Source organism: Nesoenas mayeri (assembly GCF_963082525.1).
Source record: "Nesoenas mayeri genome assembly, chromosome: 6".
NCBI classification, from domain to species: Eukaryota; Metazoa; Chordata; class Aves; order Columbiformes; family Columbidae; genus Nesoenas; species Nesoenas mayeri.
In genome coordinates this window covers 29,966,706-29,983,800 of record NC_137545.1, presented here as the reverse complement: position 1 = coordinate 29,983,800, position 17,095 = coordinate 29,966,706, and the positions used below count along the sequence as shown (strand labels likewise).

The window sequence follows — 17,095 nt, the reverse complement described above, 5'->3', positions numbered from 1 at the left end:
ACTAAAAGCTAGGGTTTTCCTCAAGGACCAGTCTTTTGTTGCCTGCTACACTGTGGTTTTTTTTCTATGCAGAACTTATCTTCACAACGCATTTCTAGGGAGGCCTCCTTTGAGTGCATTCTGAAGTGACTAGACATGGATTTTGGGAACCAGGGGGATTTCATTATCAAACATTTTAAGTTTTTCTGCTGGGGAAGTTTCTTCAAAGCCCTTTATATGACTATTCTGGTGTACCTTTCAGTTTCTCATGCTAAAATCAAAGCACATTTGCTTTGCTATCTTTAGAAACTGAATCATGCTTGGGGGCAGAATTAACTGATTTGCAGCTGAGAGCATTCCCAGAAGTTTGCAGTACAGAGAGATCTAGAGGTGTCTACATGCTGTCGTAATGAATTAATTTTATTGACCTCTTCCAGGTTGATCAAGTTCTCAAACTCAAACACAACTTTTCTGAGATTGATTTTAAGGCCATCAAATCACTCACCTTGGGCAAGGTCACAGGTAGGTTCCACTAAAAATATTCCTGATTCATCAGTTCTAGTGTTGGAGTTAACCTTTGCTGTGTGTTGGGTTTTTAATAGGATTGGGGTTTGGCTGATTTAGCTGTAAGAGTTGGCCTGAGCATACCAGTACTCCAATTGATATACCTTATCAATGCAAAATTTTGGCACTTTTCTTGTTTGCACTGATAGCAATATTCTGCCATTGCTTTCTTCAGTAAAATGATTCATACTGCCTGTGTGGCTGCACAGGGTGGCATTTTAGTCTAATGATATCATTTTGCTGACGAAAACTCGCTCCTCCCAAACCATCTCTGTGTCATAACGATATAAAAACAGCGCTGTGAGCCTTCATCCTCTCTGTCCTTTTTGCACTCCCAGTCCTTTTCCATTTGAATTCTGCAAGGAATGTTTATATTACATATAGCACTGAGGCCTCAATTCTGCATGCCCTGTACATGGACCTTCTTCATCTTTACCCCTCCACACTACAAAGCCATTACAAGAAGAGGAAAAATCTGCCAGAAATTTGCAAAGTAGAAATCCTCTATTTTGTTGTCAAGTGTGTTATATTACTTTATACAAGAGTCTTATACACTTCCAGTAAGATTCTAAATGCTTTCTTGGTTATAGACATTTTAGTATTTTGTTAGAATTGGACGTCATATCAAGCATTACATAAATATGTCCATTCATTATTTATACTATTATGTGTGTAAAATGTCAACTATAGCTTCTAACCAATATCCTCTAATTTTTCCCTTGTCATTGTCATCCCCTTAGCAAAGCATAAACTTCCAGAGGCATGTGATGCCATTTATACATCCACTGAAACAGAACCATCTAGAAAAGCTCTGTTCTATGTGTTCTATATTATCTGTGCTATACTCTTCTAAAAATTTGTCTCTCCTCTCCTACCACACTACTGTTCATTTGCCTGCTCTAATAGCCTGATGCTGTCTTCTTAACCAGATGATTATACCACCTTCTTTCTCAACTCCACCATTCAATTCCCACTGTCTGAGAAATCTCAATGAGCTTCCAGCAGGACATCATAAAAGATTGAAACCTCTTCCTCACTGGATTTTCTTATGAGCACAGCTGGAACTCTTGAAAAGTGCACTTCTATACAATGTCCAGTTTTTAAATAATAGTGCTTCTTACCTCCCAACCCAATTATACTTCCTTTAGTCAAAAGGTACTTAAACTCTGATATTTTATTTTTCTGATTCTCAAATCTACTATCTTTTCCAATGGCTGTCCTACACCCAGCTCTGAATTATAGGAAAAAACCCCTTCATTAAAGGCGGGAGGGGGGGCTCAACTGGAATTCAAAACATAGAGATGCTCACTCTGCTACAGACTGCTTGAATGACCTTGGGCAAGCCATTTATGTGCAGATATAATGGTAAGCAGGCATTTTATTCCCACTGGAACCAGTCTGAGCTTTACTATCTCTGTTCTCTATCAGTAAAGCATGGATAATAGAACATCCCTACATGAGAGAGGTGATGGCAGGGTAAAAGCATTAAAGGCTGTGAGCTGTTCAGATCCACAGTAATGGGGCCATATAGCTGCCTTAGGAAGATCAATCTAAATATAAGTGTGGCTTTGAAGCAAGGGAGTAAAAAGAAGCAGCATTCAAGTAGCCAACAGACATTTGTTGAATTCATCCTCACAGTATCCAACAGCAATAGAGAAATATTATCACGTAGTTTGTTGTCATTTTTACTTCACAAATATAAAGGCAAGGCACAAAAGGACCTATCCAAAGCTCATCAGTATCAATGGGAGTTTTTCCGTGGACTTTAGTGAGTACTGGATTCAGGACCCAATTGGGTCATAGAGTTTATGGTAAAGCCTTAGTGAAATCTTAACCAGAGTCCCAGTTCATTTACTTTAAGTACTCCTCGCAGAGATCATACTGCTGTATTTAACCACATGAGTTCTATTGGCAGTCTGACCTAACTATGAAGCTGGCTCCACTTTGAAAAAGGGATTGAACTACATGACCTTCAGAGGTGTCTTTCAACTTAAATTATTCTGTAATTCTCTGATCTCAGAGACAAATTTGCATATGTTTAGGTCTTGTCTAGAAAAAAGCTGCTATCCCAATGGAAAATATAATTTACTTGTTTTGGGGTTGACCTTAATGATTCCTTGAAAACTTCTTACTGTGCGCCAACATGTCTTAATCTTTCACTATTTTAGTCCCTGGAAAAATAATCACTGATGAAGAGGAGTGAATCTCATTGTCTGCATATTTGCTTCTGAGTAGTTTAATATACTAGCTATGTAGTGATACCAGAGTAAAAGGGCAGCATTGAAAGGGATTCAGGAGTATTCTGGAGAAAAAGGCTGTGCAGATTTCTTTAGCATCTATTAACGTTAACCTAATTTAGTTGTGTGTTCAAAGTGATGAATTACCAGACCTTCTCACACTGGCAATGAGAAGAACACTGTAGTCTCGCACATGATCATGCTATGTTTTATCTCTAAAAGCCTGAGTTAAAACACAGTAAAGTTTTAGGAGTCCTTACACTGAATCATTCAGCTTTGATACAAAGTCTACATAGAAGAAAGTTTATCTGAAAAGTAATTTTATTAGTATTATTATGTAGATGTAGTACAATTCTTATGATTTCGATTATAGCCTTTTCATATTAAAAGTTCACAAGAAGAAAATGGAACCTATATACTGAAGAGATCTCAGAGCATTTCATCAAAGAGTGATATTATATTGGGGAGATCATAATAGGATAATTAAATCAGAAGAGGTAAGTTCGCATTACAAAAGCTTCCCTAAAGAAGGATCTCCTTTTAGACAGTTTCTGTGGAAAACGCTTAAGTCCATTTTTTTTTTGGTGGAAAGTCTTCCCCTTTCAAGTTCAAAAGATCACAATTTGCTCAAGAAATTTGAAGTCACAGTCTCAGAATATTGTGATCTAGCATTTTAAACAATACAGCAATGACTGCAAGATATATTGATTGGGATCTTCTGGTCACCACAGAGCTCTTTACTGCAGACTCTTCTTGCACTAAATACCTATTTCTTAGAAGTACCATACCCTGGAAAAAGATCTCTTGGATGTGTTATAAGGCACCTTTAAAAGTCACTGGTTTTCCTCCTAGTAGCCTAGTAAACCATTAAGAGAATGGAAATGGCTGCTTATGATAAGAGGAGAGGCATTTTGGGACCAAGATGTCAGCAGTTAAAATAAGCAAAGTTTGACTATCCCAGGCACTTCAAGCTCTCCAAATTCTAAGCCGATAAAGCCATCATGTCTCTATCAAAAGGAGACCAAATCTATTCAAACTTTTTCCTCAGCAATATCATTTACCGTATGATCATAACACCATGCTTAAATCCCCATTTTCTTGATGATAATATGGCCTAGATAAGTGTCTAAAGTCACCTCTTTGTACCCAGGAATTTTATTTTTAGTCTGAATTTCTTGCTGCTTGAGTTGATTTTAGCCATCTGCACCTGAGATAAGCACGTATTCTTTTGCACATAGTCTCTCCATATTCTTCCACATTTTGTTCTTTTTATAGATTATATTTTGAGCCCATGCAAAATCACATAGGGTGGCTGTGTTGTGACAGATTAGGATTCAAATGTCAAAAATTGTGACATATAACAAATTTCACATTGCAACTCTAAGCAGTGCTTCATTTTAGATGACAAACTGTCTTTAAGAAAACATACTAAATGCATGTCTGAAATTATCTCTGTTAAGCCTAATGAAACAAAAATTCTCAAATGCTACACTTGGCATGAACTGTTCAATTACCATCAAGCAAATCCTGGCATGTTCTGCTCATTCCTGGGAAAACTTGTGAGAAAAACTAGCTTTGATCTTGCTGCCTCTTGCTTTTTCAGAAGTGTCTTGGAGGCACATTGAATGACTGGAGCCTGTCTCCTGTTCACATTCATCTTTTTCTTGAGGAAAAGCAAAATGGGTTGAGCTCAATGGTTTTGACCAGGAAAAAATCCTGTGTTGTTCACTCAGTTGCCTTTGGGGCAGGGTCACACCAGGAAATGAGATGATACCAAAAATGTCTTTTTGTTGTTTCAAGTCTAATCCATGATATGCTTTCTACCCTTTCTAAATTAATGACTAGTATCAGCAATATGTACTGACATTGTTGAAGGATGCAGCAGCCTATTTTTTGAGGTAACTGGCACATGAGGTACATGGTAGTCAACTCTTCTGAAACAGGTGCAGTGTGGAGACTACAGGAGTCTTTTGATTCAAGGTCATGGACTCAAATCTATTGACAATGTCCAAGAAGTAATCTTACCAGTACTGTTCAGCACCTTGGCAAAATGAGGTGATGGATACAATTTTAACTACCGCAAAAATCATCCTTCTGTTTCTCAGTCTCAAAAAAAGGACAACCAGTGGTTCAGCACACAGAGTAAATTGCCCTTTGCATTTCTACCAGCAATTCACTTAGATTAATTAATTAATTTGGGGCACAGACATTTAAAACAGACTATGTCTCCACTCACTGACAAAAACAGATTTTGATTAAGGAAATGCATAATGGGCCTTGCTGGATGTAAATGAGCACACAAGTTAACTTTGGGCTCAGATTTAAGTTTCTGATATGAAATTCATGTTTATTAAAAAAAAAAAAAAAAAAAAAAAAAAAAAAAAGACCAAAAATACATTGGATAATGTTTATGACCACAGTGTTACCTTTAGAAAGGAGGTCCTTTAAGTCAGTTTCCTTGCACACTAATAAGACATTTGATTTCTCTTTGATTACAATTACTTGTCATATTAATTATCATTTACATGTCAATTTCCTGATACCTTCTTGAAGAGCTTAATGCGTGGTCCAAAAGAACTCTATCAGAATTCTATTTATGATGAAAATTAATTCCCCATTACTGAGACATTAGGACTTAAAATTGCTTTATTTATTTAGGATCTTAAAACAAGTGTACACAGAGAAACAGCAGTGAAACAGGATGTCTGTTTTGGTGAATAGAAATGAATCAGCAGATAAGTTATGTTGATACAACCAATGAAGTTTCAAAAATAAATCTACATGTTAGACTTCATCCTCATTATCATGGAAGCCATTGCAAATACATGGAAAACAGGAAAGCAAAAGCAACAGTAAACTTACTGAGCTGTGACATTGCAGACAGCTTCCAGGGAGCAGATAAAGGATCCAGCAAGAAGCCAAACCAGCTTATGCACTACTCAGCAGGCAAAGCTTAAAAATTGCTTCCTAAAAGCATGGGTAAACTTAAGTTGTAGAGAATGAACAGTTAAATTACTCAAAAGCTGAAAAATATTTCCTTCTCACCCCCATGTAGAAACCATCCAAAGTCACTCAGTGTCCAGTACCAAGAACAGAAACATAATGCTAAAATGTCAGAGTATCAAAGCAAGCCACCACCAGCAATCAAATGTGATTATTCCAGGTCCATCAAATGCATGGAAAGATTCAGAGTGTAACCAGGACAGAGGAAGGCCACTGATGTTTTATACAACCTTATTTCAACACAGACCTTGGAACTTCACTGAGCTGCCTCTCTTACAGAGCACTGTGTCATGTAGTGAAAATATCTTTGGGAAAAACATTTTATTGTGATTTAAAGACTTCAAGTGACAGAGCAGCCTTTAATAAGCTTTTCACAGAAGGAACTAAGTCATAATCACAGATTTATGTTACCCACTCAAAAATTCAGAGGGCAGCACAAGTTGTTCACATTCAAGTTATGCAAGTCTCTTGTTGAGAACCGTGAAAGCCCCACTTTCTGAAAGATGTAAAGCGTGCATCTAAAGCCATATTATAAGCCAAACTGTATCTGTGCACGTGGGATTTTTACAAGAGGACTCTGGGGTTGGTTTTGTTTTGTTCTTTGATTTCTTTTTTTTTTTTCAAATTTCAAAATCTTTCAACAATAAATCTCCTAGTTCTCATTCATGCAAAGCTTACTTTGACAAAAGACTCCTGGAATTGGCCCTTAATTTGACTTTTTAAAAAAGCTTTCAAAAGTACTGTGTCTCAGACTTTTCAAACTACTGTACCATGAAAAAGGAATTCATTATTTCTTAGGCTTTACCTTTTGCACATTGGGGCAGAACAGAGCAATTTAGATTGCCTGATGTCTAAAAGATACCAACAAATCCACCTTTTGTGTCAGAGCTAAGAAAACAGGAAAGGCTGAGAGTAGAAATGTTTACAAAGGGTTTTATAAATTCAACAAAGATGGCAAGTACTGTAAATCAGTCTTTCAGGTTTATATAAGCTGTCTTTCAGAAACTTGGAAAGAATTATTTGTCTGTTTTATAACACCCCTGCCAAAATCTCATTAAAAGCCTGAATGCAGCCAATTCCTATACACTTTGAGAAGAGCAAATGTGAACCCCTGTAAAACTACAGTTTTTTCAAGTCACAAAGCCTCCCCATTTCTTTTCCCATCTTTCATTCTTGCAGTTACTCTCAGCCCAGGGACTGTCTCCATGGCAGTTCTACAGACTGAGCATCTCTCTTGTGAGACCCCTTGGAGACGAAGCTCACACCACACCTTGCTTTGCTGAGAAACAGCCAAATTCTTCCACATTGTCTTCCATGAAGACATTCAAACATAATTAGAAATTTTTCTGAGCTAATTCCCTCTGACTTTATGATGTAACAGTCACAGATATTGAGCACCAAAATAATGCTTGATTTCAGCTAGTTTTGAGATTTCTCTGTATTTTCTCATATGTAAAGGAATTTTACATAATTCAAGTAGCAATGTCATTTACAAGAGAACATCTTTTTCACTAAATCCTTTTGTCTGAGAGTTTGCAAAATCATTGTATACGGATGATAGTGGAAAACTAGACTATATTTTGAAGTTTATCATCTTACTCTTTCAAGAGTAGCATTTGCAAGTGCTTCAAGAGAAAGCATTTCCAAAACTTACAATGCTAGAAATTTTGGGGTTTGTTTTGTTTTGTTTTGTTTTGTTTTTCCATTAGCAGGTAAATTTTAAGACTTTCAATAACTTTTGATACCATAGGTGTGTGCATTTGTGTCTTTTTTTCTTGTTTGATTGACCTAGATATAAGGCACATCATGTTACAGACCTCTGAGCAGTATAAATTTCAATTTCTGGAAAGTAAATAAATGAGAGCTTAGAGGAAAGAAAAGGTGGCTTCACTGTCCTTCACTGATTTTCCCAAAGAATCTTTGATATTAGAACATTTGGAACTAAATAAAAGACACCTTTGAATTGGATTTCTCTTTGTGAAATTTAAATGAACACAGACCAACAGATAAATTAATTGGTCTAGCTCATCATCAGGCTGGAAAAGAACATGGAGATATTGGGTTTGATTTAGATAAAAAAGCGGTATACTTTTTTTTTTCTTTTTTTTTTTTTTTTAAATGGAATAGGGCTAGCAGAGTGAGAGTCTGGCTCATAACTAAAAGGATTCCTAGCAAATCTGTTTATAAAAATATAGTAACTTCATTAGGTGTATTGGAAAAGGAGGTTGAAAAATTAACTCTGGAAGAGTGGAAGCCTATATTAGCCAGCCATTCGATATTCGGCCACATGAAGCATTGTGTAATAGACAATAGAAAGCAGACTCCTTCATTAAAATAGTGGAGGAGGTAGAATGCCTTGAAGATACAGTCTCTATCTGTGAAAATATTAAGGGATGGAAAAAAGATATGCGCATCATCCCCAGGATCCTGTGATATTCAGTGTTGCTGTTTTTATTGTATATTATTACTGTTGGTTTTGCCATGGTTAGCACCTGTGATTTGTTAGGTTGTGTCCAGACAATAGAGAAAATGGGTGAGGAAGCGCAGTGCAGGCTTTCATGTCCAAGCCAACTTGATTCAACGTAAGTAGCATTGCAGAGGAAGGACTGGGGAAGGGAAACTCATGGGGCAGGCCAGGCAGAGCTTGAAGACTGTTGAACAGTTGAGATTGGATGAAGTAAAATGGGTGGTTAAGGCAAAACTATGATTTTTATTTTTAGATACTTTCCTAAAACAGATAACAGAGTGTTTTTGTTTTGTACTGCAGATAGTTTGACACTGGACCCTGAAGTCTCAAAAGCAAATGCCTATGGTTTCACTGGCTGCATGTCCTCTGTTCAGTACAACCACATTGCTCCCCTGAAAGCTGCCTTACGCCATCCCAGCGTGGCTCCTGTGACTGTCAAAGGCTCCTTGACTGAATCCAGCTGTGCATCCATCATGGAAGCTGATGTGAACACAGTAACTGCAATATATTCCTCATCAGGTACGTCCTGCCAAGAGGGGAATGGGGACTTCAAATGATACTGCAGAGTGAGTTTTCCTTCCTTGCTGTAATGCAACTGAGATATTATAAATATTAGAACTGGAAAGCTGTCTTTTCCCTCAGAATTAGGAGTGTTGAAGATGGGCATTAGGATTAGCCATGACCCCTTTAAAAGTCCTTGTAATGTAACTGAGTTTTCAGACTAAGTTCCTGGATTGCCTAAAACATGCCTAGAACAAACAAAAAAGTCTCAAAGCCATAGTGGAAACAGCATTGGAAGTATGGTTATGCATCTATTTCTCATTCCTGTCCACTCTAGACAGCTCCAGTGCTGCTGATCTCAAAGGAGAACATGAATGTTACAGACATTCCATATCCCACTGGTGATGAAGCAATAAGAGTCATACAACAAACAAGTCAAAGTCGTTCCCACCCTAGCAGAAACAAACAAAAACATCTTGTACAAACCTCTCAACACATGTGCGTGACTTCCATTGAATGCTTGCACTTTATTCTCTCAGGCTAAATGGAAGGAGCACTAATTGAGCCGTACCAGTATGATGATCCCAATAGTTCATATCTCTTTTGCAATCCTGAAGCTGTCCTCTGGGAATTTTAAGTATTTTGCATATGTGAATTTGTATGCAGAGAAGTAATCTCAGAGCAGCTGGAAATGTTGTCACCAGGATCAGGGGCAATCAAGTTGCTACTTTAGTCACCAGTGAGTGTGACAGAATTCTTAATGACAAGAAGGGGGTGCAAATTAAGGGCTACTTTTTACCCCTTGACCTATGAAGCCACTGATAACTAATAGAGTGCTGGCTTATATCATAATATGATTCCTTTGATGTTTGTACTTGCATCAAATCCCAAAATTTCCCTAAGATTTTCAATAGAAAACAAATGATGCTATTAGCATTCTGCATAAGGAACAGGCCTGCTGATTCCTCTGTGGAGAGCGGCTGCTGGTGTGTGTGCTCCTCCCCACACCCCAACCTTCTCCTCACTGACTAGAACCATTTAAGGTGTATTTTATTGTATATTTAAGGTGACCAGAACCATTTAAGGTGTCTGCTCTGACGCACAGAAATGTGTCTTGGAAATACCGAATGGGCAATGATACTGAAAATATGAACTCCTTGCCCTGTGATCTGTCACCTCGATGAGTTAATTTTTCTGAACATTTTAGAAAGCGGTAAAACCTGAGGTTCAGAATTGCAGGACAGAACACAGAGCAGATTGCAGCATCTTTGGACTTTAAATATTTAAACTTACAATCAGTTGCACTCCATTGTCAAGGTTAAGCACTGTTACATCAGAAATGCAGAATAATTATAAAAGCTCATCCCTGTCTTTGCCATTCTGTGCTTTAAAATACTATTTCCTCTCAATATGATAAATTAACTGACACTACTGCCTCACCATTCACACTGGATTTGATTAAAGCCTGAATAAGATCTTTAGAACAAGTTAGTTCTGAAGACTTCATGTCTTTATATGCTATAGCAAGAGCACTGGGTGGCAGATTCTTGTTAAAAAAAATTCCAATTTGTAGCACATTGTACTTTGTATAGATGTACTTGAGAATTACAGTTATACATGGAAAGGACACATTTTAAGAAATAAAAGGAAAACGGAGTGAAGGATTAACTTTCAAATTTACTGCTCATATCTCAATTCATCGGTTCCAAATTTCTCATTATTGAGTGTATGAGAAGAAAAATAGAACTTCAAAGTTGACTGTACGTGTCTCTCTCAATTTTCTAATGTACAGACACAACAAAAAAGCCCTCTAGGAAATCTCTCTTTAAATGTGTGAAAAAAGCTTTCTATATTTATAACTTGAAAACAATTGAAGCTTTTTCCTTCAGAGAGGAATATTTGTTGTCTTCAAGAATGTTTCCTAGCAGACAAATATAGAATAAAATCCATTTTCTCACTGCTCTGTTATCCATACCCTTTCTGGTTAGAAAACATAAAATGAAAGGTGACTTACTGTGGTTTTGATATTTAACAAAGATCTGCAAATCACCTTCTTCCTTGCTGAGGTTTTGCTATTCTGAACTCTGCATTGATAGCATAGAGATAATGGACTTTTACTATGCTATTATGTTTATATATATATAAAGATACTGTAAATACCAGAGCAGGTTCAGCTGTGTAAATGGTGGAGTCTTGAGCTGTCTCTGTACCCTAGCTGAAGAGCAGTTTTTCATGCATCTAAAGTAAAAAATACCAAAGACTTTTCTAAGACAGAAACTACACAGAAAAATTTTGCTTCTGAAAGGCAACTTAAACAGTGCAGGTCGCTGTCTCACTGTGCTAGTTGTGTTGGATGTGATATTTCAAGATCAAGAACAGTCCATCCCAATGAGCAGGAAATCTAGCAAAGGTGGCAGGAGGCCCAGAGAGGTTGTGAAGTCTGCATTGTTGGATATATTCAAAACCCAAATGGATACAGCCTTGAGAAACTTGCTGTAATAGACCCTGATTTGAGTGGAGTATTGGACTAGATGATTTCCAGAGGGGATGTCCAACCTCGGGGGTGCTTCCAGCTTCAGTGATTCAAACTGTGACGGGCATCAGTTTTATCCAAAAGGAGGAGGATGTCCTGTTATGGTCTCAAATGAGACACAGGATTGCTTCTCCTTGACTTCAGGGTTTATTGTGTTGCCACTGGAGATGGTTCTGCTGTCATATGTCATCTGCCCCTCTGTAACAAGCCCTCTTCTCTTTATATCCTGATTTTATTTCTCAGGCAAAATACAATTCTTAAGGCCCATGTCTGTTTGCCTTCTTTCTGAAATTTATCTCCAACATTTGTTCTGGTTTCCTCTCAGTGCTTAAATTGTGGTAACAGTCAGCAAAAATTAATGGAGCTTTAATAGCATTTAGTGTCAGATCTTACATAATATTTTAGGCATGAATAATGTCTTACATAATTTTTAAGGTAGAAATTTAATGTCATGCTTTTTTCATACATAGTTGACAGTTTTTTATGACTCTATTTGACTAATACCATGCACCAAATATCAGCTGGAGATTTTTCTCTAGTACAGGAGAACTGATGTTCAACAGACGTGAATTTTTATTGTAACTGATTTTACTGTCACCAGCTGGGGGCTGGGGTAGAAAATCTCTCATCTAAATTCCAGTATCTGAAAGTTAAACCATCTTGAGTCTAAAACAATGATTACTGCCCTCTTCTAGTTTGTGGAAAGGAAAATGCTGATCACACTGTCCATCTTTAACAGACATCTTAGGGATAAAGTATCTGTAGGTTCTTTTCCTCTGTTTTGCTAAATAAAAAGAGCCTAACATACTAGTTTTGATTTATATAACTAACGTTGAGATGCTGAAAAATAAAGATGAACCTACCTATGATGTACAAAATCATGTCACCTTGATCTAACTTTGAATTTAGCCCTACTTTGAGCTCAAAGGATTGTGATTAAGCTATATAACCTCCAGATTTCTCTTCCAACCTAACATTTTCTATGATGCTACCTGTATTTATGTGTAAAACAACAACTTTTATCCTCATTCCTGTCCCACAAATGCAGTAAATGAGATTAAGCATTGCCATGACTATTTGTTTCTTGGCAACATCACTATAGGCACCCAATATCCAAGCAACGGGCCTCTTGTAAATAGGTCTCAACCTGAGTGTCCAAATCTCAATAGCAATTACCATTTACATTGCTAATGTGTGTACTGGAGATGTTCAGTTGGCCCCAGAAATCCCTTTCATGTGTGTAGCTCAAAGAACTGCAGCCATGGGGAGTGCTGACTTTTCAGTACAGCTGTATTTGAGGAGAAATACTTCCATTCCTAAAACTAGCAGTAGACTTGCATCTGTTAAAATATGAAAGCCTTTTTGGGGCTGATGCCTTCTGCACATATTGAGGGATGGTTTCAGTGTTGTAAAGAATAAGGAAAAAGTGTCCCCTTTAAGCATGTAAACAGCCCAAAGCCACCATCATTACAAACTCAGCACCTCCTGATACACACATTAGAAATTGTTGCTTGTTTCAATTAAAAAAACCCATCTTCTTGGGCAGTGAGATACCAAAATACAGCTGAGTCAGCTACTAGGGCAGGGATGTTCAATTACAATGAAGCTTGCAAGACCAAATTTCTCAGTTAGGCTTCCACCTCTTGCATCAGAACTATCAGTTTGGCAAAGGAGTATCACATATAGCAGACAGTCATCCATAACTCCCACATACATCCTCTGTATGATAGCCTGGAGGCTTGTAAAGGAGAGAAAAACCAATAGGAACTTCATCAAAGAAGAGGGTGAGCTGAAAGGAAAAAAAGTGAAGGTGCAAAAAAGCTTGGTTCAGCTAGCAGTAGAAAACAGCATTTTCTGAAACATGCGGGACTAAAGTAGGTGCACTGCCTGCAACTCCGTTGACTTCATGGAGGGCATGACCTCTCAGGTTTGGATGTGAATTTGACACTTTAGTCTGCTTGGCCCAGTGTTTCAACAGTCATTTATAGTTAAGAGTACAAGAAAGTTCTGACATTGAGGAGCTTTTTTAATATAGGAAATAATTTCCGATCCCTCTTTCTTTTGAATCCAATTTGACCACTGCATTTCTGCCATGGAGAGAAAAAATTGCCTTCCAAAAAGCTGTCCCCAAAAGAGACTGCTTCTCTTTATGGGATTGAATTCAGCTTGTATATCTGCATCTACAAACATGTCAGGCTTAAATCTGTCTAGCCTTCCTTCCTTTTGCTTCTTTCTGATAGTGTTTCTTAGGTATCAAAAAATAAAAAATAATAATAATAAAAAAACCACAGACACACAAACCCACAAAACAAACAAACAAAAGAACAAGAACAAAAACCACACACACAAAAAAACAAACCACACCATACCAAAAACACCTCTCTGACTGAGAAAATATCCCAATGGGCTATTTAGTTCAAATGTCTCGCTAATTATTCTACCGATAAACTGAGACAAGACTTTCAGATGTTACAGAGAGCCTTTCTATTTCCTTTTAAACATGCCCTTAACAGACATTGCTCCTGAAGATGTAGAAGAAAATTGTCCTGCAAGCTTACTTTATTTTTCAAAGAGCTCTCTGGTTCAGTTCTTCAGTCCCCCAAATCATATCTTTTGAAAACAGATTAGAATTCATGAGGGTAAGAGGACTTTTCTGTCTAAGCCACAGAGAAAATGAATATAGTTGATACAGAAAATAAATACTGTTTTGTTTAACCAACTGCAGATCCTTTTGGGAAGACAGATGAAAGGGAGCCTCTCACCAATGCAGTCAGAAGCGATTCAGCTGTGATTGGAGGTAACTTATTTTTAAAATTACAACTAAAAAATAATTCTGTCAAGGCAAGCGTCTGGGCTACTTTAAATCTGGGTCCCATAAAATCCAGTTCAGTTTCTTTCATAATCTAAAGCAGGTCTAGTATTTGCTGTATTTATTAGTATATATCTGTAACAAGCTACCTAGGCAGGCACCTGCATTATAGATGAAGACAATAGTGGCAGCACATGATGTTGGATATCACTCAAGAAAAGGCATTATGGATCATCAAAAACCTGAGTCTTCTGTGTCTGTCTGCCTGCTTGAGCAGGGAAGTTGGACAGATGACCTCTGTGATCTAAGATGCAGCTAACTAGTGATTGTTTTCATGCCACTCTGATGAGAGCCTCAACATGGGATGTACATATTATATATTTCTTTATCTGTCTCTTTGCAACCTGGTGAAGTGGAGTCACGTGGAAGCATTCATACACTAGGGAAAGTTGTCCTCATAGCTTCATGTATGGCTTTCATTTTCCTTTAACAACCTAGAATGCAATTTATCTTTGTTTATTTTATAGGATGGCCTGTAGGGAGCTGCCTTTGATAATATCTAGAAGCTATAAACCAAAGTGTACAAGGCTCATGCAAGGTTTCAAGAGATAACACAGAAGAAAACATGACAGAGCAGGAATTTGTATGAGCATACAGATCTAGTTTCTTAAAAACAAACACACTGACCCAACTTCACTGCAAGTGAAAACAGAATTTGACTGAAATTAGAAGGTCAATTACATCAATACTTGCTGCTTTAAATCTTACTTAAGGTGGCAAAATAGGAATAAAAACTACCAGTGAGAGTGTGATAAGAGGCATATGACTTTTTACAGACTGAGATGAACTGATCTATCGTAACTACTAGCTGTTGGGCATTGGTAATGTATTTTTGAGGTAACTGGGATTTTGGTTTTGGGTTTTTACACTATCTTTCCTTTTTTCCTCAGGTGTAATAGCAGTTGTGATATTCATCATATTTTGCATCATTGCTATCATGAGCAGATTCCTCTATCAGCACAAACAAGCACATCGAAATAGCCAGACAAAGGAGAAGGAATACCCAGAAAATCTTGAGAGCTCCTTTAAAGCTGACATTGACTTGCAGAACACAGTGAGCGAATGCAAACGGGAATATTTCATTTGATGGACAACACAATTTCTTCTTATATTTAATCCCCTAACCTTCATTCCTTTATTCCTTTTTTCCTTCCTTTTTTGGTTTTGTATTTTTTTTTTTTAAACATTCATTTTTTGGTAGCTTCTTTTTCATTTGGAAAAGACCACCCTGCACAGGAAACACTGACAACAGTCACAGTGCCTCATGCTCTGCACAGGAACCTGGCAGTCACAGTTTACTTCTGCAGCTCGAGATCTGTTATCTCACACTACACAAAATAAGATCCACATGCACACCTGATTTCTGCTGTGGGTTCCTGGATATTTCAAAGTCCCCACATTGTTTGTGTTTTTCTCTGGAGCCATTTAATTCATCACTTTTACACTATAGCTGGACTATGTAATGTAGAGGTAAAGTAGCTAAATACATAGCTCTACAGGTACTGGGACAGGATAGAGGAAAAGAATGAGACCAAAATGCCTGATTTATTTTACAGGCTTATTTACAACAATTAAAAGAACCTGCCAAATTCTCAAATTATATGAATTGATATATATCTGTTGATTTCAATGGTGTTACATTAATTTATTTCAGTTGAGAAGCTGGTATGATGTAAGGAAAAAAACTGTCCTCATTAAGCTCCTTCCCCCAACCTCCTGTCCTTTTACTGTAACTTTTAGGCTTATCAGTACTTTTCCAACAATGTATGTATCAACAATAAATGTCATTCCCGTGCACCTCTTTCATCTCCATCTCGTAAGGCTGGCTATGTAGACCAAACATACTCTAGCATAACTCTAGCTGAAGCATGGAAAATAGTAGTATGAATCTCCAAGGGTTTTAGGAAGCTGCTAGGACTTAGGTGCTCTATATTTGTCTGAAACATTAGAAATGCAGCATATACTTGTTCATGTTATATGGAGGATTATCATGCATTAAGGTTAAACACTGTTGCCGCTGTGGCAAAGAAAAAGTACATAGAAAAAAATATTTTAATCGTAGACATGAGTCACACCTTCTGCCAATTTTTCTAAAAAAGAAAAAGATCCAACTACTCAAAAAGAAAACCCAAAACTGCATGAAAGATTGATTGGTATTTCCTGTTTGTAGAAATTGGAATAACTTCTCCAAAGCTAGAGAGAGGTCTGATGTCACATCTGAAAAGGTTAATATTTAATCAACTCTGTTTACAAGGAACAAAATTAGGGAAACAAGTTTAAAAAAAAAATCCCAAGTGTTCTACTTTGAATTCATCTTCTCTCCTGATTTTTTCTAAAGTCTTCTTTCCTGACTGGGAACAATACTGAAGTCTCAAATCCTGCCCATTTCGCTTGTGCTGCGTGAATTTCAGTGTGAGGCTGAAAAAGCTGCTTTTCAGTCACAGTCATCTAAGGGTAAGAAATGGAGAAGTCTCACCAAGGGAGGGTTTTTTATACCCTGCTTGTGTCTCTGTGACATATTGCCCTCGCAGGGCTTCTGAGGAGTGTACAGAATTTGCTGTTAGATTTGGAGGTTTCTGACAGGAGCTGAATCAACTCAAAAGCTAGGGAGAAAAAAAAACAAAACAAAAACAACAACAAAAACCAAACCAAACAAAAACCTACAACACAACTTATGTATTGCAGTGCTCTTGATAAGAGTTAATTCAAGACAGTTAATTGTGCAGCTGAATCTCTTTCTTTGCCTCCTATACACTTCTGCAGTCACCCTGGGGTTTCCACATGGTGATCTTTTTTTACATAGATGAAAATCAAAGAATCTCAGTATGAGATAATAACCCACAGCAAACTTGAGATGAGGTTATATCTGCAACAGGTGCTGTTTTTCCAGGCAGTGCATTGCAAAGGTATGTATGTATCTGGTTATTGTTTTGATGGGAGTA

At 37.4% G+C, this 17,095-nt stretch overlaps 1 protein-coding gene across 1 annotated transcript in view; it reads left to right on the top strand.

Moving 5' to 3' along the window:
* The window catches only part of CNTNAP5 (contactin associated protein family member 5), a gene marked incomplete at its 5' end in the record, with an annotated part of 271,482 nt that extends 255,891 nt beyond the window's left edge, over positions 1-15,591 (top strand). The window contains 4 exons of the mRNA XM_080346433.1: positions 417-501; positions 8,551-8,769; positions 14,010-14,081; positions 15,044-15,591. Of these exons, the coding sequence (XP_080202559.1) occupies positions 417-501; positions 8,551-8,769; positions 14,010-14,081; positions 15,044-15,240 (573 nt within the window). The 3' untranslated portion in view covers positions 15,241-15,591. The remainder of the gene's footprint in view (positions 1-416; positions 502-8,550; positions 8,770-14,009; positions 14,082-15,043) is intronic.
* Positions 15,592-17,095: the final 1,504 nt, after the last annotated feature.